This window comes from Anser anser (genome assembly GCF_964211835.1).
Source record: "Anser anser genome assembly, chromosome: 1".
In the NCBI taxonomy this organism is placed as follows: Eukaryota; Metazoa; Chordata; class Aves; order Anseriformes; family Anatidae; genus Anser; species Anser anser.
This window is the reverse complement of record NC_139720.1, coordinates 42017544-42042811: the sequence shown is the minus strand read 5'-3', so window position 1 is coordinate 42042811 and position 25268 is coordinate 42017544. Positions and strand designations below refer to the sequence as shown.

At 36.9% G+C, this 25268-nt stretch overlaps 1 protein-coding gene across 1 annotated transcript in view; it reads right to left on the bottom strand.

Annotated features, from left to right (window-relative positions):
- The window catches only part of NAV3 (neuron navigator 3), a 423218-nt gene that overhangs the window by 127960 nt on the left and 269990 nt on the right, over positions 1-25268 (bottom strand). Inside the window, 3 exon segments of the mRNA XM_083807523.1 lie at positions 6753-7788; positions 14305-14444; positions 17146-17214. Coding sequence (XP_083663649.1) covers positions 6753-7788; positions 14305-14444; positions 17146-17214 — 1245 coding nt within the window.

Here is a 25268-nt window from a genome sequence, read left to right as displayed (position 1 = left end):
GTTTGGCCAAAAGGTACCTGCTCAGCCCTTGGGCAGCTGTGCTTGAGTAACCCAAGGAGGAACCTGGGAACAGGGCCCTCAACAACAGCCCTTCTCCCACCAGGTTTCCACCTGGGTTTGCCAACAGCCCTACAAAACCAACACCTCTGTTTCTGAAGCCGCCCTACCTTTGGTGCTTGATGGCCAAGGCCCTGCTCTTTTTTTCTGGAGTCAGTCTTAGCCCACGTGGGTTCAGAATGGCCTAGTGGTAAAACCCTACCATACAAAACCATGTAGGAGCTCCAGGTCTTGAGGAGCAAGGAGGTCCTGGAATGGATAGTGTGTCCAAAACATCAACTTGCTTTGCTCTAAGTCTGTCACAGGGATTTACATCGGATTAAGCATGCAGATGCCTATTTGCTTAGCCCAACAATTTTAGTTAAAAAAAAAAAAAAGAGGAAGATGAAATTGCATGATTCACCTTCCCCTATACTCCTGGATTTTACATTTTTCTGGGCTGTATTAATCCTATGAATGACTCAAGTGATCTCTGCAGGACTCTGGCACAGATCATGCTCCAGGCAAGCAAGCAGTTAATATCTTCTCATTAACCTTAGATACTGGCCTTAATGAATGACTCTCTATCCTCTACAGTTCTCTCTATCCTCTATCCTCTGCAGTTCATAGCCCGCTGCCTTAAAACAAACAAACAAACAAAAAAACATCTAAATCCTTGCATCTCTTCTGACATCAAAGAAAGTGAAAAGAATTTCAGTTTTGCCAAAGCTCCCCTGTGGGTGTTTCTTCCAGTGCTGTACATCTGCAGTGTAGGTTAATTTAAGCAACTGTCATGAAACAGGACTATCTGCTTTCTATTTTAAAAATGGCTATCAGAGAATATATTTAACCCCAAACCACTTAGTTATATGCTACCTATTTGTAAGAGCGTAAGACTTGCTTAATGGGACAAATCCTGCTCTCAAACGCACCTGCACAAGATCATTCAGTTTGATTACAATGAGTCTGTACAAGAGTAATTAAGAACAGAATTTGAAACACTACTTAATAAGCTGTCTTTAACACAGTCAGTAATTTCCTGTCTCTAACAAAATAGCCAACCTTTGATAAACAGAGATAACATCAAAGATTTGTTTGGTTATTGCTTGACATTCCACAAGATATCAGATGAATATGCCGCTTTTTTATTTTCCCCAAACAACTCTGAGGTGCAGCTGTCTTAAATGTGTATCACTGTCAGTGTAACAGACTGGCAGGACCACATCTGGTATACAAGCATTTTGATCACCCATGTTCAAGACATGTGAGTTAAATTGGGAACAGCTGCAGAAAAAGTCTACTAGGATGATCATGGGGAAGAAGAAACTCTTATGAAAGGAAAGGAGACAATTTGGTTTAGCCTTCTCTTTAGCAAAAGAGAAGGATGGGGATAGAATTATTCTTTCACATATTTAAAGAGAGATTGAAAAGAGGAAAAAAAAAACTTTTTAAGCTAAAGGATAATATTAACAAAATAAATGGATACGCTCTGATCATGTAGCTTGTAAATAATTTCTGACACTGAGATGAGTGAAGGAACCTTCCCATTGGAGTAATGGAGATTACCTAGATTAAGATAAAGCTTATCTTTATGATAAGGTCTTACATGGTTGCCAGTGGCAGAAGACTGAACAGGGCTTAGAATAACCTTTTTGGTCCTCTATCCTACATTTTACTGATTATTTAGTCAAAGGAACAAAGATACACTTGCCTGTATGACAATTTAAAAGAATAACTTCAACTCATAAACAGGAAGCAATCAAATTATCAGGACACAGGTTTAACTCAGCACACAAGGCTTAACTCAGCAATCACGTATATGTTTATAATGATTTATTCACTTATTATCCTCCTTCACAACTCTGAAGCCAACACCTCTACACTGGAAGCTCTTCTTGCACAATTACTTGAAAATCAAGCATGGGAAAATGGGACAATTTTTCTAAACACTGTATTTTTGTTACAAGTACAACTGGTGGGTGGCAATGTCTAGTGCTACCTACGATTGCAAAATTTTGGTGGCAACTGCAGTTTTAATTTCACAACAGTAATGTAAATAGCAGCAAAGCACTGCAGTATAACTTTGAGTCACCACATTTTTTAAAGAAAGAGTTGCAATACGTTTATCAGTACAATCTATTATTAACAAACACAATTAACAGATAAAATGTCTTTTACTGAAAAGTTAGTCTTAACTCCACAATCTGTGGTTTGTAGTCATTAAAACTAGATACAAATACGGCTTCAACAAGCCCCACAGGTTCTGTGTTTTCAGGATCCTTGAAGACTAGTTCAATTATTACCCTATAAACCAGTATAAAAACATCCTGAACAAGCAGCTGGAATTGAATTTCACTGTGCCTCCAGAGGTTCCAGCCAGATTATATCCTCCTTCCCATCTGTCATAGCTCTGCAGGTTCACCCTTGTAGCTATGGTCTAGTAATAGAATTGTTGCAATCACCATATAGAAAAGGAGATAGGAAGATTTTAGTAGCTGGTAATGTTTGTTTATTACACGGATATTTCCATTTCTCTATCTCTATCTGGTGAACACTTTAGTGTTCTCAGAATCATAAAATAATTTAGATCAGAAAGATGTTCTAGAAGGCACCTCATCCAGCATCCTGCTCAAGACAAGTCCAGTTACGTGAAGTTGCTCAGGACCTCATTTGGTTAAGTCTTGAAAATGTCTGAAAACAGAACTTTCACAACTTCCCTGGGCAACCTGCTCAAGTGTTTCTCCACCTTCATGGTGAAAATATTGAATCACTGTTTCCCCTGCTGTACCCATTACCTCTTATCCTGCATTTTGGAGAATAGTCTAGCCCTGTCTTCTCTATACCAACCTATTAGGTAGTGAAGTTACCAGTTTCTTTCTCTTGACACTGAAAGAGCATCTCTGAAAGGTTTCAATTCAGACAATAATGAAGCTTATTCCAGATGTCTCTATCACTAAACTACAAATTTACCTGAAGGAGTGAAATTTAACTAATGCACACCATAGATGTACATCTCAGGATAATAAGCGGTCAGCTAAATCTCTTCAGCAATACTTTCATCATTTCAGGCAATAAACACTTCCTGAGCACTGCAGCCCCAGGGATTTGGGCATTTAAGATTCTATATTCTATATTCTAACCATGGGAAAGGGACCCATTAAACTCCTGCAGCAGTTACTGCAGGAGTCAATAAAATAAAACTAAACTAGTTCATGTGTCAGGTTACAACTTAAAGTTCTCTTTTTGAAATATTCCTTTAATATTTGAGCAAGTCCACAGCAAATGTTAATTGCCATCATATCACATACTTCATGTGGGGCTGTGGTGATTTATGTCAACTAAGGATTTATCCTATGGAGTTAGGTAACTTTTGCGTTACTACTAGAACTATTTGTTATGTTTCCCATTTCATGGAAACAAAGCAATCTTACACAATTTGGCTAACAAAAAAATAATAACAATAAAATAAAAATAAAAAATCTATAATTGGATACAACAGGCTCTTATCTCTGCAAGAAAATGTGTGGAAGTACAGGTTATATTATACTTTTTGAGCAATACATTCAAAAGCTAAGAACTCCATATACTGAGCAATTAAGCTTGTTGTTATCCTGCTAAGATTTTAGGAGAAAGATTCAGACTTCTTTTTTTTTTTTTTCCTCCCCATTATTGTCTCTTTCTTCCTTGTTTTCAGTGTAACCTAGTAAGCACTAAAATTCTGTGTTACTCTTGTCCATCTGAAATTTAAGCACCACTAGGAAGATAACTAAAATCTACAGCCAGTTTTGATACAAGTCCAAGGAACTCTGGCAGATGGTGTCATTTCTATCTTCCACTAATTCTGTCTGTGTAGAAGAACATGTAATTTAAAATAGTGGCTGGTACACTTTAAACAATTATACAGTCTCTTACACCCTCCTCTTAGTTGTTTTTCCTGCTGCATCTTTCTTAACAACCTTTCTGGCAACCAAATTACATCTACTTCAGCCTTCTGTAAATCAGTTGGTCTCTGCAGTCAAGTTCAGAGAGAATATTTAAGGGGCTGTAAATAACACATTCAAAACCACATTTGAAAATAATCACTTGCTGAGGAGGATGGACGAATTTAAATTATATCCATTTAAATTATGTCAATCTCAGCTTTGTCGCTAATCTTTGAAGAGAAATAATAAACCCATACAAATTTCCATGCCATGGTGTTTAAGAGGCATAAATACAATGTGGTATCAGATAGCAACCAAGCACCAAGAGTGCAAAACTGAATAGTGCAATGTATCATTTCAGCACCTGCTAGCGAAACAGCCTTTTCTACCTACTGCCTATTAATAAAAACTTACCACTTGTAAACATGAGTGTTGGTAACTGTTATAGCACGGCAGTCTCTTTTCAAGCAAAATTCATACTGGCCTCAAAGAAACTCTTTGAAATAACTCCTTTTACTCACAAATCTACATTAATATCCTCTTAAGTAAGAACCAAAAATTGTGAAATGCATGGTATCAGCAACAAACCAGAGAAAGCACTTATGCTCATGTTAACAGCCTAAACTGATCACAGTAGTATATTGCAGTAGGAAGAATTGTGCAGGATTCTGGATAAAATGCACTGTATTTTTATTAAATTATATTGAATCTTTTTACAAGGACTACAATACCAACTCAGAGGGCCTAGACATTCCCACTATGTATAAAAAATAAAACTGTTAATCTGAATGGTAACTGTTGTTTACTACCTCATTGATCTATAAAGCTGTTTTAGCAGCTAACAAGAGTACCTGGAAATTCTGGGTATAAATTGTTGTGACTACTCAAAAAACATTTACGCTTAAGAGCAGAAAAAATGTACATACAGTACCCTATCTTCCTGTACACTTCTACTTGCCATATATCCACAAAAATAAATCTGCTGACTTTGGAATTATGGATATTTTATCCTTGGTTATATTTATATTCTTCTGTGAAATCAATGTGTACTATTACAAAGCCCTTGAGAGCTGTAAGGAATGTATTTACTGTGTATTTGTGGGTCAGATTTGTCTCTCAGTTACAGAGATACACATTGAAGAAACCTCATCAAAGTCAGCCTATTACCCTGGGTTTATAGCATTCTGAGATCAGACCTTGGCTCTGAGAAATTTACTTTCATGCGAGATTTAACTTCAAATACAGTCTCCTTTGCTGCTTGTTTGAAGCAAACAGATGATTATTAATACCAAATTTTGCTGGAAGATGCATGCTTCTAATGCCCTTTAAAATTCCAAATATATTTTGCTTCATGATGAAACTTAAAGTGATAAGATATCTCCATCATGCAATGAAATGGCATTAATATGTGGTAAAATTGCCATTATATAGCACATGCATCTGAAGGCAAAGCATAGCCTCTTTTTCTCTCTCCTTATCTATGCAACCTAACACATATGTAGGCCATCCTATGTATGACACTGCAAATGGCTGTATAACTGAAAATATTCCAGACAGCTATACAGAAACATACATATTAAACACATTCAGTGATACATTTAACTGAAACTCAAAAGGCTACTCACTGAATGTTAGAATAAATATAACCCATATCATGGCTTTTTCCCTTCCCATACAATTTTCAGAACTCCTTTTTTTCAGAATCAACCTAAACAGTTTATCACTCATCCAGATTGGTTTTGAAGCTATGTTTAGTTGTGTGTAATGATATATATACTCCCTCAGAGCCTACTTCAGCACCTCTTTAATCTTTAGCCAAGATTATCTACAGTACTACTCACTAACAAAAACTGCCAGTACAGTTTGCTTAATAACATATTTGTCATTTTATCAGATGTTAAATTTACCCACAACTGTAGCTAAAGCTCTCCAATATCTGACATCTGAAATCATGACTCAGAGCAGCTTGCCAGTCTTTCTACACTTACTCCGTCTTCTGAGTTGTATAACAATGCAATCTCTCAGTTTCTCTTCAGTTGCTTTATCACACAGCAAAATAAATTCAGACAAAGATCAATACATTTAACCGATCGTTCCCCTGTTCTGGAGCCTTGGCCATCAGAAGAGTATGCACCACCTGTAAAAATTTGCTGCCTCTACGGAGTTAATTTATACCTAGTTCATGTATAAAAACAAACAGAAAAAAGGGCCTGCAGCCAGCATCCTTTTCACTCTGCTCAAAGTATGGAAATACCTTTGAATGCTTGCAAAAGTTTGTATATGACTTTTCTTCTAATATCCTACTAGTGCTGTCACATACTCTGAAAACGCCAGAAGTGTATTTTAGGATTTTTTCTAGAAAACAGTGTGTTTTAAGCAAATATTATCGAATAATAGCAAATAAACACTGAAGGTCTGAAATTGCACACAGGAATCTTCTCACTAGAATCCTGATTCTGCCATGACCTTTCACAAACAGCACAGGGAACATAACACGTGATTTGTATTTCCAATCTAAACCAATCCAATCCAACCAAATCAATCCAATCCTGAATCTTAAATGGCAAATATTTGCAATGGATTGCATTTATATAAGGTAGAGAGTCAGTGTTCCTGGAAGAAATTATTCATGAATATTAATTAAAACATATTATCTGGAAAATATGTGTGATGCCGTGGCAGAACGTGGAAACTGGGAGATATGAGACACAGTGTGACCACCATTGCTCTGGCTGTTTTAGCTTTCTCTTTTCTAAATGTTAACACAAACCCAATTTCCCTTGGTGACCTTACCTATAAATGAAAGGAGCTACTGTGGCAGTGTTGGGGTGGCTATATTGCTGTTGCTGAGGAAGTTGGACGATGCCATTCCCTGTGCCTTGGCTGCTGCTTGCTGCCACTGAGCCCGAGAGAGCTGCAGAGGAGCCCGGGGCGAGAGCTGCGCTTGATTCTTTCCCTTCAGAAGAAGCAAGCCCACAGGAAGGAGAAGCCTTCTCATTGAGTTGAGATTTTGGTGTTGTTTGCGATTGGTTTCCTTTTGTAGTCCTCAGTTTCTCAGCCTCCTTACTTCCTGTGCACACAGATGAAGCACTCTGCTTTGCTGTTGGCACCTTCGATCCAGGTTTTGGGATCCCACTAGAAGACGGTATTAAACTTTCCTTCTTGGCTGTTGCTGTCTTGCTTCCCTTTGGGATTAAGCTTGCAATTTTTGAGCTCTTCTTTGTAGATGTTTCAGTGACTTGGTCCTTCTCTTCCTTGACTGTTTTCTCAGTGCAAACTTTATTTTTGTCCCTGTTCTTTTCCTCTTTGTCCTTTGGCTGTAGCAAAGACTTTTTATTGCTGAGATTTTTGCTTCCAGCTTTCGGAGGAGTTAACTTCGGTGATACTTTAGGACTGCTACTTGTGGAGCCGCCGCTGTTCACCCCACCGCTTAACACATCTGTCTCACCACACTCTGAAAAGGTATCGTCTTCTCTCCCACTATCACTGGGTCCTGAGCTCAACGACAAAGGAGGTCTCAGAGCAGTCCTAGCATTAACTAGCTTGAATTTTTCCAGCATAGATTTTTGTCCAGATGAAGGTGGCTTCATGCCTTCAGATGGGGGTGGCTTGAGCCTGTCTGAAGATGGAGTAGGGGAGGTTGCGGGACTAGGCTGCTTCACGGACAGCATGGTCGAGGTCGCGCTGTGTTTGACATTCATGGATTTGCTGCGCCAAGGCTTGCTGGCACTTGGAGAGGGTATGGCAGAGACCTGCTGCTGCCCGGTGCTGGTGGGATGCTGCACGTTTCCATTCATGCCTGCAGATGGGTGAGGGCCTTTTGGTGAATCTGCTTAAAAATAGAAAGAATCACAATGGTACAGTTATTTTCACATCTTCTACTTGAAGATTTACAGCATACCCGCCTGGCATGAGAAATACAGTTACATATAAACTTCAAAAATCAGTGTAAATGTGATTTATAATAAGCTTAATTTACATGTGTGCGGAATATGCAGAATGCTAATCAAAAATGCCTTTTTTTCCCTTCCATCATGGCGTTGTGCAATACTTCTTTCTATTAGCTCAAGATCATGTGGAAACACCTTCGTCGTAACCATTTCATTATGCAAATTAAACCTTCCAACGTAAAGATTTTATCATTAATAACTCATAAAGAAATTCTTCCAAAGAGTTGCTAATAACAAAACACTGATAGACTAAAGAAAAAAAAAAGAAAGCAAGCTACAATATTGGAAGAAAAACAAAACAACAAAACAAACAAAAACAAAACAAAACAACAAAACAGAAAAAGATTATGTTTTTTGCTGTTCAGCAAAAGGTACAGAAGTCTCATTTACATCTCTCAGGTACCTTCACTACATTTATATTATCCAGAAACTTCAGCAAAGCTTCAGAATGAAAGAGAATAAGACATTCTGCAATAATCGAACTATCTTAACTGACAACCATGATTTTCAAAACATTCATTTTGCCTTATTAAGCAAAACAGACCGAGGCATGAAAGGGCGGAGCTCTTCTATATGAAGCTCCTGTTTCCAAGACTTATCTGAGTATCTAAACACTATTACTCTGGAGCATCTGAGAAATGAAGTGCTAATGGTAATCATATGTGGTACAAAGCTATTTCAGCAGGTGACATATTTTCTCTCAGTTTATCTGTCTTGTCTTGATATTCAGAGTTCTGGGGCTCCCACTGATTAGGCATAAGCCTGTCTATGCTACAAAATCTGTGCTACTAGAAACATGCAACGGAAATACAGTTCACATAATGGAAAAAAGAGCACTTGATGTGTTACATATACACAAGACCAATGTCATACCCTGCGGCTCCCATGTCTAAATAATACAGTAGCTGAGGACATTTCTGCCTTCAGCACAGAGTTTGAAGTTGTGCGCAATTTCCATTTTTGCAGTCTCAACCCTAAGGCCCTAGTATGAATTAGACTATTCACCTGGAAGTCTGAAGGCCACTAATACAAATAAGAAAGGGGAGATTTTAAGCATCCTGGAGTGAGAGGTGTTTTTTCTTTAACAAACAAAAATCTGCTTTTTACAAGCAAAATCTACTTCTCTAAATAGATTGTAAGAATTTTTGGTTTAAAAATAAATTAAAAAAAAAATTCAAATTATTACCATTAATTATTATCAATAATTCAAAATTATTACAATAGAAATGTTACACAAACAGCCTTAACTTGCTTAACACTATTACCAACTGCACTCCAGAAGCCCAATCACTTCCATCTTCAGCAGATGCTGTAAACTCCATCTGCCCTGCATTTTTTTTGTGTGTGCTCTCAGCCCAGTGTGCAAACCCCATAGATCTAAATGATCTTCACAGAAGTTTTTGAGCACCTCTACTGAGTCAAGAAAATGTTAACTGATACGGGTGGCCTTAGAGTATTTTTGGGGAAAGGCTAGGTGATAGCTTATTCCCCTTGCTCCAGATAGCATCATGAACGTGGAGCTGCTTCAGTTGGCAGCTGCAGAGCTGTTCTCTCATCTGTGAATGAGGCAGGATTTGTGGCTGGGACCCTGCTATTTTCTGGTGAGCCTTGGATGCTGGAACAGAGCCTAGGGCCAACAACAGCTGTTGTATATTACTGCAGCCCACAGGCTTCCTTAATTTATACCAGGGATCAGGCCCATGGCTGATAGCCCAGGACTGGGTGTGCACAAGGACCTTCTTGCACATGTCTTGCTTTGCACTAAGCACGCCTTAATTACACAGGAGGATTGGGGTCTTTAGCTATCCCAGTAGTTTTGCAGTTGAAAATTCACCTTAAGAATATGCAAAGTTAATGCAGAATACATGTAACAACCTGTGCACAGCAGGATGCCACTGCACTCTCTTGTATTAATTCTGTTACATTTGTATGGCTTCAGGCTATTCATTTTACTGAAAGAAAGGGAAAAAAAAAAAAAAAAGCTTTCTGATTGAAAAGAAGAATGCAAGCCTTGCCATATTTCCTGCTACATAATATTAACCCATTGGAAAAAATTATACAAAGGAACATATTAACTATTTCAACAACAGTTTGTTCTGCCACATATATAGCAAAATACACAGGTTCCTGGAACCACTGATGCTTATTTGATCCCTATGTCACAAACCATAAACATCAACAAAAGGTACAAACACAAAACTTGCCTTTAATCTTCAATTTAAAGTGTATCCTTAAAGTTCCCACAAGGAACGTGGATTGCACATTCTCAAGAAATTGTGAGAGTCTGCATGTATGCTTAAAGATGTGGAATAAAAAGATTTATTCCCCTCCTAGCCCAAATGTATTACTTGAAGCTGCACATCTTTCGTTGTTTTTTTCTCATTCAATTGGATTTAGTTTTAGCTGTTCATTATATGAAATCTGTCCCCACCTTGTGGTGCTTCCAATACAGACTAAATCCAAGCTATGGATTCAGGATATGACAAGGATGTCATATCTCTATAAACTGAATTTTACAAGGAGACAGGCTTCTCTGTAGGGCCCAATCCCTTTACAGTTGAAAGGCATAATCAACTTCTGGTGAGAACAATGCTGCATTCTCCTTGAGAGTACTGTGCTTCAGGGCTCAGCCCAATCTGCTTTGGGAAAGCAGAACAACACCCCTGGGTGTGCACCGCAGAAAGAAAAATTGGTATCAGAACCCAATTTACAACAATCCTCTTCAATCTTCTTGTCCATGACCTTTTCTGTAGTTGGTGCTGTTGGAGAGGACAGCAGCTCTGTGATGACAGCTCCCCAGTTGCAGCATAGTCAGGTAGTGATTTTCTCAGTATTCTGGAGCAGACAAAGTGTTTCCATAAGGCATATTAATACTGCCATACCAGGTGCCCAGATTACAACATCCAATTTTAGTCACCCATACTAAAAGAGTTAACAGAAAAAGGAAGACTTGTAAGGGATAGCTGTAAGGATGCTTGGAGGAACTGGACGTCTGTCTGGTGAGATGAATAGAGCTCAGCCTGTTCAAATGTCCTGTTCCAATATGAGAATTTATCTACCCCTTATCAGCACAGGAGAACACCACGAGGAAGAACTGGCAGCACACTGGCACTGGAGCGAACGCAAACAAACTAGCAGTGGGCACACATACTGCCTGAAGAATAATGATCTGCAACCATTAGACAATCGGGATCCAGAACAGAGTTTCTCAAAGTCTTTACGGGCAAAATACCAAAGAGAATTGAAGCAAACTCTGGACAATATACAAACAACATTTTATATTATAAAATGACATTGAAAGACATGCAATTAAAATCTGTGACATAAAAGTCCTTATCAGTGTTCAGAAAGAGTGTTTCTAAGCTCTGAAGTGTAAATATTTGTTTGTTTGTTTTTAATTTGGCTGGAATTAGAACATTATTTCTTTGCTAGTCTCAAAATGCCCTGGGTATCTGCCTTATTAGCAACATGGACAATTAACTTTATTCAAATACTTTCATTTTCATAGTTTTATTTTCCTCTGTATTTTATTAGGTGTGAAAGAGATGGATGCGATATGACCTGGAAAACTGACATATTCTTTGGAACCCAACCGTAAGCAAAGTCCAAACATATATTAAAAGTATATATATATATATATATATCACTAAAGCTCCACAGATTCCACAGATGAGTTTCAGCTCTTAACTGTTTTGGTACATTCTGTTTTCCCGACTTAATCACTGGCACATAAATTTACCTGTGTCAAGGCAATGGAGTGGGTCTGTAGGTGAAAACTCTCCTGTACTGTAACAGCAGGAAAACTGTTTTCACATAGGGGACCTTGGCTTTCTTGAAGTGTAAACTATTCATTAGGCAACTTTCAAAATAGATAGTATTAAATAGCATTCTAAATAATAAAACACTACATAAAATACATCTATCACATCTTATTTTGGACAACTTTCAGGTCTCCTTTAAATCTGTGCCTGGATATACAGGCACAGATAAAAAAATTATTTAAATCTGTGCCTGCATTGTGACTGAGTTGAAAAATGTGCTATACAAGAGCAGATTTCAAGTATTGCATATAACTGGATTTAAAACTAAACAAAACAAACAAAAAAAAACCTTATGCTGTATATCTTTTTTGAGGTCTCTTTTTAGCACATAAAGGAAGTTGTACAGCAGGAAAAAAAAAAAAAAAAGTACCAAAAGTGGTCTGTCCTTGAAGAGATTTGGAGATCCCCAGTTCTCGTGCCTGTTGACATAGTACAAGTCATCCTCTTTTCTGATTCAGTTTATGCAGCACTAATGCAGAATTACTAGCTATTTACTATACTATCCAAGACTCAGAAATTAATGTATATGGACTGTATATCCATTCAACTCAAGCTGTTAAAGTTGTCTTGCTGCAAGTATCTACATTAGAAGCAAAATTTAAAATGCATTTATTGGATATGCTGCAATGTAAAGAAAAATCAGTTTTTCAAGGTATAGTGACACTTTTATTATTTTATTTTATTTTATTTTATTTTATTTTATTTTATTTTATTTTATTTTATTTTATTTTATTTTATTTTATTTTAAGTAAAGAGGTGTTATTATTACTCCTGCTAATGTAAGGGTTGAAGTTTGTTTCAGAACAAATTTTAAAAAAAACCCTCAGGTCACAGAACATCCACAGGTACTTAAAAAAAATTAAAAGACCACTTGGAAATTTCATTGTAATATTAAAAAACAAAACAAAACAACAACAACAAAAAAACCTAACACACTGCTATTATTGCATGTGCAGTATTCATATTCTCTAACTTCTGCTTTATATACGTCTTTTAAAATAAACTTTTATCTAGCTTATATTCATATGTAAAATCAATGTTCTTAAATCCATTTTGCTGTTTGGAAAGGAAAAAAAATCAAATAGATTAACCTAAAATACAATACTCAATGTAGTTATGCAACATTACATTTTCTATATCCTGTAAAATGAATTGAATGACAGTATACAAACAAAGCCACCCCTTATACTCTTGTAAGTGAGGACTCCACTAAAAATCTCATCAAGTTTCTCATTCTCTGCCGTGAAGGAACAGGTAAGTAAAGAAATCCATCATGCAAAACGCCATGTAAATGTGCAATGCAATGTAAACCTTAGCAGTCCAAAGACAGTTTTCAAGTAATGAGCTAAGAATATTAGTATCTACAAGCATATCCCACCTTAAATCATTTTGCTCTTTCACATATTTCAATAGAAAACTTATGTCAACATTATGAAGTAATTCTAAAGCCTGAACTGCTGTACATACCTTCACTCAAGCAGTCCCATCTCCTACTTCATAACTTCACTATCATCTTTGTGAACTATACAGTGTCTGCTCAGTTTATATTCTGATCTCTTTTTAGTCTGCATGTCTTGCCATAAACAAGTCCTTGATAAAATAAAAAGCAGTACAGAACTATCTAAAACATTCAACTCTGATAGTAAAAATACAGAAATAACTATTGAAAGGATGGTTTTATATCTTCAGATACAGCTAGGGGCAAAGTGTGTTCATCAGAATTTTGTAAAAAAAATAAAAATATCTGGATAGCTGCCTGTTGCTTGGATGAAGAACATTCACTGCATACTTGTTCCTCCCACAGACCCCAAAGATGCGAATGGGTACTATGTTTATTGTATCATTTTCAACTGTATTCTAACCCAGAGATATGAATAAAATGCTGTTCATTACACAAAGGGAGAAAGAAGGGGAGGGGAGGACTGGATTAGTTACACAACTCAGAAGGCTGATTTTTTATATTATTATTTCTGAGATAAAGCCTGAAGAGGCACTTTTTCTGGGAAAACATCATCAGAGGGTTGGAGAAATAGAAGGACCCAGGGAACCCTTTTTGTGAAACTGAAGATCATAGTTAAAGGAGGCAATAAAACATGAACACTGAATTCAAATCCCTGCAAAATTTCATACGTTTGACTTAATTTCCAATCCCTTATTCAGATTGATGCATATACTGGGTAAGGTCCTGAAAGAATAGACATATGTAATATTCTCATGCAAATGTAATATCCATCTCCTTTAATATGGCAGTCTTCCTGTGGGTATGAGTGGACTTGAACATAGACCAAGACTGTAGGCATGCAATATGGATTCATTTTTACTTCAGAAGTATCAGCCAATGACATTTCCATCAAAGAGGGATAAAATACCACTCACTGTAACATCTTGAAAGGTTTCAGTTCTGAAATTTTACCTCAACTCAATTACAAATCCTAATTCACAGGGCTGTCTCCATAGTGCTTCCTCACCAAGTATTACGTTCACTTCTTTGTCTCTTGCGGATAGGTGCCTTTTTTTTTTTCCCCCCCCATTATTACTTCTGTAGAGTAATCTCACTAACTTTTAACCACTTACCTTTTTCATTTCCGTTTGCATATTGTGGAGGCTTGTTTTTGTCAATGCTGTTAAAGCTCTGGCTCCTCCGATTTAAATTAGAAGCTCCCTGGACTTTGGTACTGCTGCCTGCAGCTGGCACCCTTGAGGGTCCTGGAAGCCTAGAATGGTATAATCAGAAACTGGTTCGTTGTATGCAATGCAACACATAGAAGAGGCAGTATGCAAATGTCAGATTGGAATTTAAAACCAATGACCAAAACCAATGATTTCATGTAAGCAACAATGAACAGGAGGATTCAAGTTAGATAGACTCAACAAATTAAAATAAAAGCTTATCTTTATTCACACAAGGGGGAAAAAAGATGCTTTCTGGGTTCACAAGACATGTAAGAAGATGCTTTGCATTTGCCATTAATGTTGCTAAAACAGATTCACCCTAACAGACCATTAATGTGCAGTATCAACTTTTATTTAAATAAGCCACTTTTGAGGAGAAAATTTTACAGAAATTGATTAGAAGCACAAAAATACATAGCTCAGAAATATTTCATATTTCTTACTCTACTCTCTACTAACTGTTCCAGAGCTGTGGTCAGCACAAAAGCTGTCTTTATAATTTTGTTCTTTGGTTATTTTCAGAATGCTATTGGTTGAAGCAATTCTACTTCTTTAGGCTTGTGAGCTTATTATTTTAAATAAAAATATTGCAAATATATATTTTAGATAGATGCTACAGATGAATGTACACCTTTTTGATAAAACGATACAATGTAGGCGATACAGTTCATTTGTTAGTATTTGCTGCCACCATCTGTACCTTACTGTGTGGCTAAGCTATGAAAAAAATGTGGACCCCGTTGTCCCTGGCATGTATAAGCCTGCATCTTTTTTTCTGCCTGAATCTGTTCTCTTATGAAAGATTCTTTAATATATGCTTGCTTCAAACCTTCTTCAGCATCTTTGTGGGCCACTTCATTTTCCGCTGTTGTTCTCCGACAGACAAAATGAAATGCTTAACTCAGCAAGATACTTTTGCCATAGGAGAAGAATATCTATCTTCTGTTTCTCACTTATGGGGATGATATAATGGTTTTAATGGTGTCAATGCAAATCATATCAGAGCTATTGAATTCTGTTAGTTTCACTACATCATGAAAGAACAGCATGAGAAAGGAGAAAAAGAAATCAGGTTACGAAGAATTACAACATTCTAGATTTCTTCTGAACTTTTTCTGTTGAATACATGGGTATAACAAAAATGTTCAAATTTTATTTTCATTAGCAAACACGTGTAAACAGCTCCACGTTCTCTTCCTTCACCAATTTAAGCCTCAGAGAGCTAATCCATTTGTTATTTTCATGGCTCTTTCTGGCCGCAAGCCTGCCCTGCTAGTCTCTGTGCCGAGCCCACAGCAGACTGTCTCTGCTCTGCAGCTGCACGCGTGCTAACCTTTACTGTGACCCGTGAATTCTAGTGATCTTCTGTTCCCTGAAGAATGCACTAAAACAAACTTAAAAATCCATTTGCTCCTTCTCATTACCCTAATTTGACAGGCAGTGAGAGCCCTGAGATCGTTTGTCAAAGGTAATGAAAAAAGCAATGAGAAGGCATGTGCAACGCTGGAAACTCATCTGTTCTGTTAAAATATAAAATAGTTATGCATATATTCTGCATGCCAGAATTTGAGAACTTGCCACAGTACGCACATTATACATGAGGCCATTTGCTCTGCACACTTTCCAGTTTACCTCATTTGCTGTCTTTTTTAATTGAATTCAGGTTTTAAATTTCTCTTGCAGAATCATGTTAAGCAGCTAAGGAAATGCAAAGAGGAGAATAACAGATAAGGGACAAGTCACATACCTCTGAACAGGCTTCGGAAACACTGCCACAGATTTAAAGTATTAGACATTAAGACTGTAAACCCCGACATATTGAATGCGGACAAGACAGGAGCATGAGCAATAAGAAAAACTGAAGACCTATAAATGCAGGTGCAAAGCAACTGGACCGTGGTATAGCTCATTCCAAGCTATCACCAGCAACTCAAATCATATTAGTGCACTACATTGCAAAATGCAATCTTTACTGTAGATTACACAATTTATAGTTCATTGTTCTCACCAATGAACTGTACAGCAACAAAAAGTAATTAATGAACACATTAATTACCCACCACACACACACAAAAAAATGTTAGAAACAAGAGTAAGCTTTACATCTCAGCTTCTTTCTTTTGCAACCTGGCTTGTAGATTTTAGTGCTCATAGTGCTAAAAGTATCGATGAAATCTCAAACAGGGCAGCTCCTACACACAGTTCTGTCAAATGACAGCCAAAACAAAGCATCTCTCTAGCAGTGACTGTGTGTGGGCTACTCTTGAAGGAGCAGAACTCTTGAACGTGCTTCTTTTTTCCACTCTTGTTTTGCTTCTGTGTGATCTTGGCTCTGTGAACTCAACCTCTCAGGTGGGTTTGCAATACATGCAGAAGAACACCTACTGGGAATTGGGATGGGGTCCCAGACTTTTTTTTGCTTGTGACTAAAGAAAGAATTTGAGCCAGAAAATAGAGAGCACTAAAATCACCAACTAATCCTCCCCACCTGATATTTTTACATGCAGGATACCAAGATGCAAAATACATAACAACCAGAAATATTGCCAATATACAGTAAAATCAGCTCCCTCCAGTCCACACGAGGCTTTCCCATGGCAAAGCTCATTGTTGCAAAGCTTGCACGCATAACATAAATACACATTTTTTAATGTCCACTTTTGTCCAAAGGATAAACTTCCAATGGACATTGACTTGCTTGAGTATCGCTAATAAGCAATAAATTAGAGATATTTAACTGACCTAGAAGTCTTTTTTTGACTGGTTGCAATTCCACTGTGATTAGACTGAGTTGCATATCTGGCTGTGAGACTGTATGAGAAGAAACAGAGAAATTGAATTAAAGGATTTCTTTGAACATGTATAGAAAGAACACACTTACCACACTTATGAGTTAATGAATGCAAATTGAACAAGGAGAGAAAACACAAATTAACTGGCAAAAACATGAAGTAATGTAACATGCAGATTTTTATGAGATGCAATGCACAGATTATGAAATAATGTATATTGTTATACATTTTGTCATCTGCTAGAAGTTATTTTAGGAATAAACAATTCAGGCCACAGTGACTGAATTCTAGCTCTGTTAGTGCACCTTAAAACTTTGTGCTGGTGTTTTTGCACCCATGAAAAGTACGAAACGTGAATATACAACTAAAAGCACCTCCAGCAAATTGAATGGGTTCACAATCTGGTAGGTAGGAAGAGGTTGCTGTACCAGAGCCAGCATGGACTCAGAAGAATCCGTACTAAAGAAAGGTGACCTGTCTGACAGTAGAGCTATGTAGAAGGAGAATCCCATCATAGTTTTCATTACTGGTGTGGCCCCATAGTTCACATACGTAAGTGATGCATTACCCACGCAATCAATCAAAGGCTTCATTAGGGAAGCCATCACACGTGCTTAGATTCATTGTTAAGTTTCATAGGAAAATGCACCTTAGTCTCTTAAGACATCCAAGTAGTATTTCTGCAACATAAAATATGCTGTGCTACAGGGGTAAAAAACTATGTGTTCCTTGTAACACCCAGTAATATGTCATTGCTAAACAGCAAATTGATGCCTTTATTCTTTTAGTCTTTTGCATAGGGGATGTGTAAAAGGTATAGCTAAGGTAAGGCCTCCTACCAAGTAATTTCAGATACAGTAAACAGGTGCATCCTTTGGGATCCACACAGCCTAAGGTCATACTCAGGTGCAATCACAAAATCAAATTCCTTACATTCTTAAGGAAGTGATAGGAAAATGAGTAAGCAGAAGCTCTGACAGTCACATAGTGCTCTTGTCTCTTACAGTTCTGCATCTTCTAGTAACTCCTCTGAGTAGTAGCAGGAACCATAATAATTTAGTCCCAACTTTGTAGACTGGCAGCACTTATATGAAAAACCTGGTGGTACTGATTGTACCAGAAAAGCATTAAGCAATTTCTGCCGGCCCACTGAATTGGACAGACTCAGTGTAGAGCAGATAGAAGAAGCCCTTAAAGGAAAGAAGTCTTCCCATACAGGCATGGCTGTTCTGAAGAGGATTAGGGCAAAGGCACAAACCAAGGGTCAAAGTGACACTTGAATGTGTTGCATGATTATTGTTACTTTACCAATTTATTACCCAGTAAGGGGTTCAGCACTGCCTCTGTGCCTGGCAAACACAAATGGCACATGTGCATTCAATGAATAAATAAAAGGGAGACTACTTTAGTCTTAAGAAGGCAAAACCAAATCATTTAACATATAAATGCATCATTCAGTCCTGTGATATATATCTTCACAGTAGTGCTGACAAAGTGCTCTTTCATATGACTATAACTTCTGTGGGAATTGTAATAAACTGTAATAATATCATAATGATTTCTATTTATATATTTTTATTTATATAGCCATTAGTATATTACTTTGTATTTCATTTACAGCTATTTTTCTTAATAACTAGACATGCTACAAATGTGACATAGGATGTTTTACTGAAGTTGCTAAATTTGTGCTTGAATCTTTTCCCATCTTTTGGTAAGATCTTCTTTGGTAAGCCCATCTTTTGGTAAGATCTTCCACTCTTCTTTTTTTTTTTTCAACTTATTTAAAATGAAGGAATCTAGAAAAGGTTAGCTGGTTATCTCCATTGACTAAACTAAGAAGTTTGTGAGAAAAATGGAATGTCAAATAAAACTTTAGTGTATTTATGTTGTGGAAGGTTAAATGATACATAGTACAATCAACACGGACAGTGAGTTGGAAAAGCAGAGAGAATACGATGCATCTTAACCACTGCTTGAAGAAGATGAAAGATCTGCCTAGTGCCTGGTAGCTTTCCTACTTCAAACAATGCTACTCCAAAGAGGCAAATTACTTGATCTCAGTGATGAACTCAGTTGCTGAGTTGTTGATAAGCTAGCCCACAGACAGACAACACATTAAAAAAGCATATATTTTAATAAGAATTAATATATGAAGAATCTATCTGGAAATACTTTCTAGAAAAATCTCTTTCCTTTCCAAATTCATGAAACGTCAGCCTATAGACCGTTTTCAAATTTGACAGACAGTCCTGAAAGGCATTGATGGATGTGTCAAAATAGTATAGCAACATTTCCACTGTGATTGGACAAATTTATTTTTCAAAGTAATTTAATAAATGAAGGAGAAAAAGAGAATTTTAACAGCTCAGAAACTAGATGCATCAAGCTCCTAATGACTTTGGGTCTTCCTTTACAATTAGCATTTGATGTGTTGGACCAATTAAAGCTTTGCACAGATGCCTGTTTCCCAACTTCTGGCTGCAATGTTACAAATAGGAAATGCAACACATCTAAAGTCCAGTCTCTCTTAGAGCTATTCTAAATGTATGAACAAATATTTATCTGTTGCCCTTCATCCTATCTGATAATTGTTGGTGGGTAACATCTGGCAGTCAGAAAAATAAACCTGTTTTGCTTGAAGTTGTAATTATTTATGCTTACAGATTCACTCAAAGGTACAATAAATATGTTCCTGCAATAAAGCAGCACAGATGCATGTTAATAGTCCAGACAGCAGAAATTTAGTGTCGCAGCATTTAGGACAAGGAAGGCTTTACTTGTCAGAGGGCTGGAAAGGGGGATTTTGAAAGTCCCTGGTTCTTATCTTTCTGCTCCCAAGACCCTTTCCATTGCTGTAATACTCCTACAAGCATTCTTCCCCGACACAGTGTCAGCTTTGACTCCTGGGAGAAGCCACAGGAGTTGCCTGCAAAGCCCAGCTGTGGCCCATTTTCAGGAAGGGAACACGGGAATTATGGAGGAGACCAACACTGTCTGCAGAGCCTGCAGGCAACCACTTTGCTCCTGGAGAGACGGCCCAGAGCTGGGGCTCAGTGTTGCAATGCTGGGGCCAGCACAGCCCTGGGCCTGGGCCAGGAGCAGGCCAGGAGGCTTCTGGCAACATGCTTAGCTCTCCCCTTCTTTCTAACACATAGAAGAAGAGCAGGCAAATACTTCTGGTTAAGCAAATCCTGTTCAAAAGAGGTAAGATTGTATAAATGCATCTGATCCAAAATTCTTAGAAATCAACTGGACTCAACGCTGGCTTCCACGTGGAAATCAAACACCCATATTTTCTCCCACAATCAAGGGAAACTCTAGCCACCACAACAGAGATGAAATGGTGACACTGGACATTGGTGGTTCCTTGGTGAAAAACCGTGAGAAAATGGAATAAACATGCTGAGGTTGCCCAGAAAGGCAGTTCAGCACAGAGGTAGCTGGAGAAGTACTGAGAAGGAAGCAGTGCAGATGTTACAGACTGTGGTTACCCTGAGGTGCTAATGGGAAGCCCTAGAGTTATACCACAGCCAGTCTAGTTGCAGGAACCAGGACTCAGCACTGCACCACGAGGCTGTGCAGCACAGTCAGTCACTCTAGGGAGAGATGCACTGTGTTCCACCAAAATGGGGACTTGGATGAGGGCATGCAGTTGCAGGCAGGATAAAACGGTTTAAGAAATGGTCATGAAAGATGTAGGGGAACCTAGGGAGTCAACATAAACTACAATACCAAAGGTTCTTAAGTGCCCTCCCACTAAAAGTGAAGTGAAATGTTCAACTGAAATGGGCATATAAGAGCAAAGAAGATGAAAAGGAAAGACAAGTGACTGCTGGACTCTAGACTAAAATGGCAGAAAAAGTGTCTTTCTGCTATACAAATAGGATGATATAGCAGGAAAGAAGAAGCTCTTTGAAAGTGTCTATAACACGTAAAAGCTGAAGAATTAAGGTTATATGAACCCGGATACAAAGCATGAATCAAGCTGAAAATATTTTAACCTCCTTCTTCAAAAAGTAACCCATGCAGTGTCAGCCTGCATATCATCTACTTTTCATTAACAGTCTTTTGAAAGATCGAAAGGATCACATTACATCACACTGTCAGAGCAGTGTAGCCGCTTTCCTCTAATGAGTTGCATGGTGGTTCTAAAATGCCAGCTATGCAATCTCTTAAAAGGCAAAGGGGTCTGCAGTATGTAATCAAAGATCTACCTTGGCATACTTGAATTTTAATATGCTGTTGATTTTATAAAGTGCATTTGTTTCACTAGGGTGACCGCACTCCACAACTGTTTAAGACTCTTCTATCAGAATGATTTCTTGATTAATATATATATATATATATATAGTTTAAATAAAGGATTTTTAATGGAAAAAAAAATCCTACAAGATCTTGATTGTGCTGTAAACATTTTCTCTTTTTAAAAACAAAACAAAACAAAACAAAAAGAAAAACAACAAGAAGAACAAAATAAGCTCCTTGACTGCATACTTCTCATCAGCCTGCCTGGGAGAAAGCAGAATATATAATATTCTAAGGTTCACCTGACTCCAAATCCCAAGCCTGCTGGGAGAGAGGCCACAGGATACAAAAGTTTCCAAGCTCCTCACTATACCAAACAATCTGGGCAGCAAAAAGATCTCTGGCTCCTCAAATGAACATTCAAGGAAGACTGAGGAGGAAACCAAAAAACTGATTTTCCAAAGAACAATATATTTTTGACATTTCTTTTCCTTTTTTAGACTAACCCTTGTGACATAACATATGTATATATACTATATGTATGCAAGTATCTACCTATAAAAAAGTTACATATATATCTATATAAAATTTACATACATACTTTTGTATTGTGTAGATATATAATACTGAGATATATACATGTAACACACAAACATATATTAATTTTTTCATTCACGGGAGGAAATGTCTATGGTTCAGGTTAGAACTCTAGCTCATACCATGTCATCTGTTCTCTATTAAGTGGGCATCTCTCCCTTCTGCTCTTTGAAATTCCAGTATCTTATACAATAAGTCTATCTGCGTCTGATTCAGGCTTGGAGATAGGAGTAAAATTGTGTTTTCAATGTTTGCCTGTTGTTCACAGATCATCATAAACTGAAACTCAGATAACCCAGTTTTGCATCAACATTTTTGTTCACACAGAACACAGTGACTTGTAATAAGAACAAGTCATCCATCACAGCAACTACACAGTTTCTACCCTGGTCCCAGTATTTGTATTGCAGGAATTTTATGGAATTTATTGAAAGAATATGTGAGATCAGAACCTTAAAGAACCTAAAAGCATATCAACAAAGTGGAAAATGTGCTAGTTATCTACTGTGCTTAACCTGACATGTAACTCGCCTCAAACAGCACAAAAAATCTTAAAAAAATAAAAAATAAATAAAAAAAAAATTCTGAACAAATCAGCCAACAATGTTCTGCCTGCTACTAGAATCAGGGCTATGCACTTAGGGATCCAGCTTACCTTTTTATGACCTTATCTCCATATCATTTATGATCTTGAACAATAATATGTCAGATGATCTATACAGCAATGTATGCCACCATTCTGTATCACAGTTCAACACAATAAAACTGTAACAGAGGTTTCTCGTAAACAGAAGGAAGAAGGGGCTGCCACAAAGCCTGGAATTGTTGTACTTCCAAATCTGCAACCATTGTCTTTTGAAACTTCTCACAGATTTCCAGAAAATCCATATTCATCAATACATCCTAAAGAATGGTTGGGATTGCTATAAACCTGCATCAATCAACCAATTAACATGTAATTAAGGCTGTTCTTATTTAAGGTATTAAATGATACTCAAGAGTATATTTTGTTGGATCTCCCCATTCACTCCAATACAGTAAAGATCTATGCAGTATAAAGAAATTAGAAAAACTTCCAACAACAACTAGCTATGTATAAGTATTTTCAAAAACACATACCAAAAACCAAACACATATATAAGCAATTTTCCTAAGCTGATAAATTTTCTCTTTTAAGTGTGGTAAATTTTAAATATAAAGTAAGCTCATTTTTTCACTTCTATTTTAACCAATTTTCTATGGACACTAATTATATAAACAACACTGCCTGCACTTCTTTGGAAGTGTATGGACTTGTCCTTTTTTTTTTTTAAACTTTTTTACTTTTTTAACCTTTTTTTTTTTTACTTTTTTTTTGTCAATGAAGAGAAGAGAGAAATTCATCCATAGCTGCCAAAAAAAGTTAATGTCCTTTCATTAACTGATATCTGCCAAAGAACAATAGTAGCAGATCACATTTGCAGCAGTCTGCAAAATATTGAGATAAAGTGGACAGAAAGGACTGACAGTAGCAAAGAAAGTAACAGTACAAATGTGAAACTGACTAAAAGGGTTGCATGAATGCAAGAGAAAGATCAAGTTGTACACTGCCAGCAAGGAATCTGTTGAGGAATAAATAAAAACATGTTGCTTTAGAATAGATAATAAGGCAACATCAAATGTTTGCAAGCCATCAGAATTACATAGGTGCCAGGAAAAGAAAAAGATTCATGGACAAAAGTTCATGAGAACTCACTTTCAGAGAATGAGAAGAATTAATGGATTAGTATGGAGAGGGAAGGCAGAGCAACAAAGAATGATTGAAGAGAAAATCTCTATATTCTAAGTCTTCTTTTCCTTTTATGTATATATATATATATATTGGATTCTGATGCTACAAAGATGAATGAAAAAATTGCTATTAAGTTCTACAAGATCAGGATTAGCAGCAGTGAAAATTACAGCCCAAGTGCATCAAACTTGAAATAAAATGTAATGAGTGATCAGAGGCAAAGGAGAGAAGTGCCAGACAATGAAAATATCTGAAGTGCACAGAATGGAAATTGTCACTAAACTGAATTAAAACATTATTTTGAAAACTGCAAGAACAGACAACAAGAAAGGATGACAGTTCCATTTTGAAATACAAACAGAACAAGAGCAGTGAAAAAAAATAAGCCGGTGGCAGAGTTAATTTATTAACAGGAGAAATCAGAGTAACTATGTCACAAGTTTCTAAAGCAGATATTCAGAAAAACATCAGATACTTTGTAGAGAAGAACTGCAGAACACAATAAATAACACAACCAATAAAGAACAAGATTTTCAGGAACCAGCCCATAGAATTATGTAGGAAGGTAAAAGATCACTTTCTGAGAGATCAGTTTAAATAAGAGTTAAAAAGTTTAAAGAAATCTTAAAAGCTATTAAGATGATATATAATCCTTTAACATTTACATTTTTATATTTTATGTGTTCTCTCTACTATGTGCTATATTATCTTATGGCTATAAGAGAGACCATTTCGTTCTGAAATTGAAAGTCCCTTTCAAATTCATTTTCTTTCCTTATGTTAAACTTTAGCAATATTATTACTTATCTTCTTATCTTAGAGAGGATGGGTTACGTGGAAGAGGTATGTGAAAAATACATTGTTGCTATTGCATTGTTCTGCCTTTTCTGTATGAAGGTTATCAGAAAGGACAGTAATATGCCATCATCAGAAAGTATCCCTTTTGAGTACAGTAATTTCTAAGTTGGTCATCTGCAACAGAAGGGTGTATTATGAAACTACAAATACTGCTCAGGCTTCTTTGCATACTGTGTCAAAACTCAGCCATTTTAGAAAAAAATAAAATAGTTGCAAATGAAACTGACAGAAATCTTAATATTTAGGAGGCAATGAAGGTGTCTTTTTTAGATGTTGCTCTGCCAACATATCATAGACGTGGCCTAGAGAACGCCTGAAATTGCAATAAGCTCCAGCATGCAATAAGAGTTATATAAAATGTGTAAATAAATTTGATATTTGTGTGAGGTAAACAAATGGAATATGCAAGAAGAATCACTTTTCCCGATAACCTATATAGTGCTTATCACAGGAATAAATCTACGATTTATGCAACTCAACATTGTTACATGTAACCTATTTGTTTAGGCACACAGCTAACTGATTTAATTAGTACACAGTGATACTACATAGTTTAGTTACCTGGGCTCTGATCAGGACTACAAGGATGAAGGAACTTC